This window comes from Myotis davidii, unplaced genomic scaffold (genome assembly GCF_000327345.1).
Source record: "Myotis davidii unplaced genomic scaffold, ASM32734v1 scaffold1031, whole genome shotgun sequence".
NCBI lineage: Eukaryota > Metazoa > Chordata > Mammalia > Chiroptera > Vespertilionidae > Myotis > Myotis davidii.
In genome coordinates, this window is record NW_006283442.1 from 1,974,720 (window position 1) to 1,978,835 (window position 4,116).

A 4,116-nucleotide genomic window follows, 5' to 3' on the forward strand; every position below is an offset into this window, starting at 1 on the left:
TCTTCCCCTCTCCCCCTCCCCCTCCCTCTCCTCCTCCTTTTGAATATATTTTTATTGTTTTCAGAGAGGAAGGGAGAGAGAGATAAATATCAATGATGAAAATCATTGATTGGCTGTCTCTTGCATGCCCCCTATTGGGGATCAAGCCCACAACCTGGCCATGTGCCCTGATCTGTAACCACTGTTCCACACCAGCTGGGCAAGGCCCTTTCTTGAGATGATCACATATGTACTTGCTGCAAGGCTGAAATTCTATGTGTTGATGATTTGTTTCATATTCTGTAAATCATTGCTCCGTTAGCTTAAGGTACTGAGAAAGAAGTGGTTGCTAGGGCCAGTTTTCTAAGTAGAAGGCATCTTTTCTTGTCCTTTCTCAGTGAGATAAAATGAGATGAGGATTGGTGAAAATCACATGTCGATGCCAGCTCTCTATCAGGGGGCACTGAGGGTGGAGGGTGATTGGAAAGAAGGGCTAGGGTTCTGATCCTGGGGTTTGCTGGAGCTGCCTGCTCCCAGAGTGTGTGGATTTGAAGGGGAGGAGTCTGGAGACGCTCTGAGTGTGTGGTGTGGCAGAGTCTCCAGCTGTCCGGAGAGGAATGCAGAGCCTGAGGAGGAAAGAACCTCGTAGGAAATATGTGCTCCTTCTGGGGGGAAAAGTGGAAAAGATTCTCCTGCATCATTTATACAGATAACTTTATATAAAAAGGTGATAGAAATTGTTGAAAAGAATTAATATTGAAAGACTTTTGTTCCAAAACAAACTTCTTTTTAAAATCCAGGTTTAATTCTTGAACTGGAGATTGCTTTGATAGGGAAAGTGCCTGTTTGATAGGAAAAGTGATTTTCTCAATGTAGAACAGTATGTCTTTGAAATATGTTGTGAGAATTACTTGCTTTTTAAAAAGCAGATGAGGGATCTCGATATGATGATAGGCAACATCATGTTGATAGTATAGGGGCACCGTAAGATTTTGTCTCCCTAAAGCAGCGGTTCTCAACCTGTGGGTTGTGACCCCTTTGGCGGTCGAACAACCCTTTCACAAGGGTCACCTAAGACCATCCTGCATATCAGATATTTATATTATGATTCATAACAGTAGCAACATTACAATTATGAAGTAGCAACGAAAATAATTTTATGGTTGGGTCACAACATGAGGAACTGTATTTAAAGGGCCAGAAGGTTGAGAACCACTGCCCTAAAGTGTTTGCTATTATTTTAGAAAGCCCAAGGCCAGGGGTCCTCAAACTATGGCCCACGGGCCACATGCGGCCCGCCGAAAACATTTATCTGGCCCACCTGGTGTTTTTGCCGCCGCTGTGTGCATAGGAATTTGTTCATAGTTTTTTCTTTAAACTATAGTCCGGCCCTCCAACGGTCTGAGGGACAGTGAACTGGCCCCCTGTTTAAAAAGTTTGAGGACCCCTGCCCAAGGCTTATCCTAATGTTATACAAGGATAAGGATAAAGACAAATCTGCAGAAAATTGACAAGTATTTATTTTAGCCATTAGTTATGAAGACCTTCCCAACCAGTTCTGTTCAAACTGCCTGCAAGAATCAAAATCAATTTAAACTTACTTTTCTACCCCTTACTTTTGCCTAGTTCTTCAGTATGAACCGATAGCTTTAAAGTGGTAATAAGAAAGATATATGAAGGGAGCCTGAATTCAAACAACCATTGAAAAACATTCAAGGAAGGAATGACAAATTCACATATGTTGTCTTTTCTTTTACTTAGGATATTCCTGCCGGTTGGTATCACAGAATATGGCCCTCATCCTACTGAAGGAAGATTCTTTGGATGTAAGTAGTTTTGCAAAGGTTGCATTTGATGTACCTGTATTAAACTCTTTGTTTCTAATATGACTGATTATCTAGGTTTATTTTTTTTACTAAACTATTGTAAAACTGTTTCTGTTTTTATGAATGAATGTTATAAAGTCATATCTTTAAACATCAAATTAGTAAGCTTAGAACATTGCTACTTGATAATACTTAATATCTTACTCACTTAGAATTGTTCATTTAAAATGGGGTAGTTTTAATCTAGTTTAACTTCCTGTTATTATTTACTAGTGGCCCAGTGCACAAATTTGTGCACCTTAAAAGGAACTGTGGGCTGTGAGGCTGTGGTAGGCACAGGGGTGGGTCTCGGCCCATCCTCCGCTTCTCCGCCCGGCCCCTCCCACCACGGCCCCCAGTCCCCTGTCTGCCTGCAGCCTGCTCCCGCCACCACTGCTCCCACATGCTGATGGTGCCAGCCCTGCTCACACTCGCTGACAGCACCGAGCGATTGGGGCTGGCACCAGGTGCTGGCAGTGGGTGCGAGTGGGCTGGTGCTGGCAGCAGGTGCAAGAGACGGGTTGGACTGTGGGATGCAGGAGGCAAAGAATTTTTAGTAACCACCAGGGGCTCGCCCTGATGACAGCGACCAGCGCCCCGATTTGGTCTGGCACCCCCGCTCACCTGCTCCACCATCCCGCCGCGGCCAACACCCGCCATGTTCTGTGCATGCCCCCTGGTGGTCGGCGCACATCATAGCGACTGGTTGTTTGGTTGTTTGGTTGTTCTGGTTGTCTGCTGTTTGGTCTATTTGCATATTAGCCTTTTATTATATAGGATGTTAAGTGTGATGGTTACCTCCAGTGTTGGTTACTAAGGAGACTTGTGGAATTTTCTTTCTGATAAAGAAATGTGAAAATAAAGATAAATTCAAGTGTCAGGAGTTGTTTAAATTTATATAGTAATAATATGGATATTATTATTTAATGTGAGATTATAAGAAGGTAATCAGATTTACCTCGTAACCATTTTTAACTGTACTGTTTAAATATGTCCATATTGTATATCATCAACACCATCAATCTACAGAACTCTTCTTATCTTGCAAAACTGAAACTCTGTATCCCTTAAATAATAACTCCCCAATTCCTACCCCTCAGTCAGTCCCTGGAAACCATCATTGTACTTTCTGTCTCTATGAATCTGACTATTCTAAGTACCTCATATCAGTGAAATCATAGAGTATTTGTCTTTTGGTGTCTGGCTTATTTCACTTTGCAAAATGTCCTCGAGCTTCATCCATGTTGAAGCATGCATCAGAATTTGCTTTTTAAATAAAAGCCTTAATAATAGTCTATTGTACGTATGTATTGCATTTTGTTTATCCAATTATTTAATGATGGACAATTGGGTTGCTTCTTCCTTTGGGCAATTATGAATAATGTTGCTATGAAGATGGGTGACAAATATCTTTTTGAGATCCTTCCATTTCTTTTGGCTCTACTATACCCAGAAGTGGAATTGCTGGTTCATATGGTGATTTTGTGTTTAACTCTTTGAGGAGTTACCACACGATTTTCTACAACTGTTGTTCATTTTACATTCCCACTAACAGTACACACATTTCAATTTCTCCACATCATCACAAACACTGTTATTTTCTTTTATTAAAATGTTTTCAATTTTTTTAATGGTAGCATTCTGATGGGTATGAGGTGATATCTCATGGTGGTTTTGATTTGCATTTCTCTACTAATTAGTGATGTTGAGCATCTTTTCATGTGTTTATTGGGCATTTATATATAATCTTAGGAGAAATAGTCAATCCTTTGCCCATTTTAAAATCAGGTTGTTTGGGGTGTTTTTGTCCTTGTGAAATACTTTCTGTTTTGGCTGTCTCCCTCTAATTCCTTAGAACTTAAGTTCCATGGATCAAAAGTCTGATTTGGTTTTAAGCTGGGCATTTCTACCTTCAAGATAGTGCTTTGCACAAATTAGGCACTCAGTAAATGTTTGACTGAGTGAATGAACAAACTTAGGATAATTTTCCAGTTACCAATTAGAACTGCCTTTTAAAAGTCAGGTTGATGAGGCAGTGGCTCAAGTTGCCATGATGGGCAAGTACAAGCTAACATTAGGAGGGAGTCAAAACTGAGGAAGCCAAACAGCACATGGGCAGACAGGAGAGTGGCATGCTATGCAGAGAAATGCCCAGACCCCTTGGATGAATCCACATAGAGTGTGTGCACACCCAGGGTGTCTGCACCTGGAGCCCCCTTGTTTCCTGGTGATTTCTACTTCTGAGGCATCCACAGTCTTAAAATAAAACCTC

At 41.3% G+C, this 4,116-nt stretch overlaps 1 protein-coding gene across 1 annotated transcript in view; it reads left to right on the forward strand.

Moving 5' to 3' along the window:
• The window catches only part of ATP8A2 (ATPase, aminophospholipid transporter, class I, type 8A, member 2), a 588,754-nt gene that overhangs the window by 165,512 nt on the left and 419,126 nt on the right, over positions 1-4,116 (forward strand). Inside the window, 1 exon segment of the mRNA XM_006753689.2 lies at positions 1,741-1,805. Within this exon segment, the coding sequence (XP_006753752.2) occupies positions 1,741-1,805 (65 nt within the window).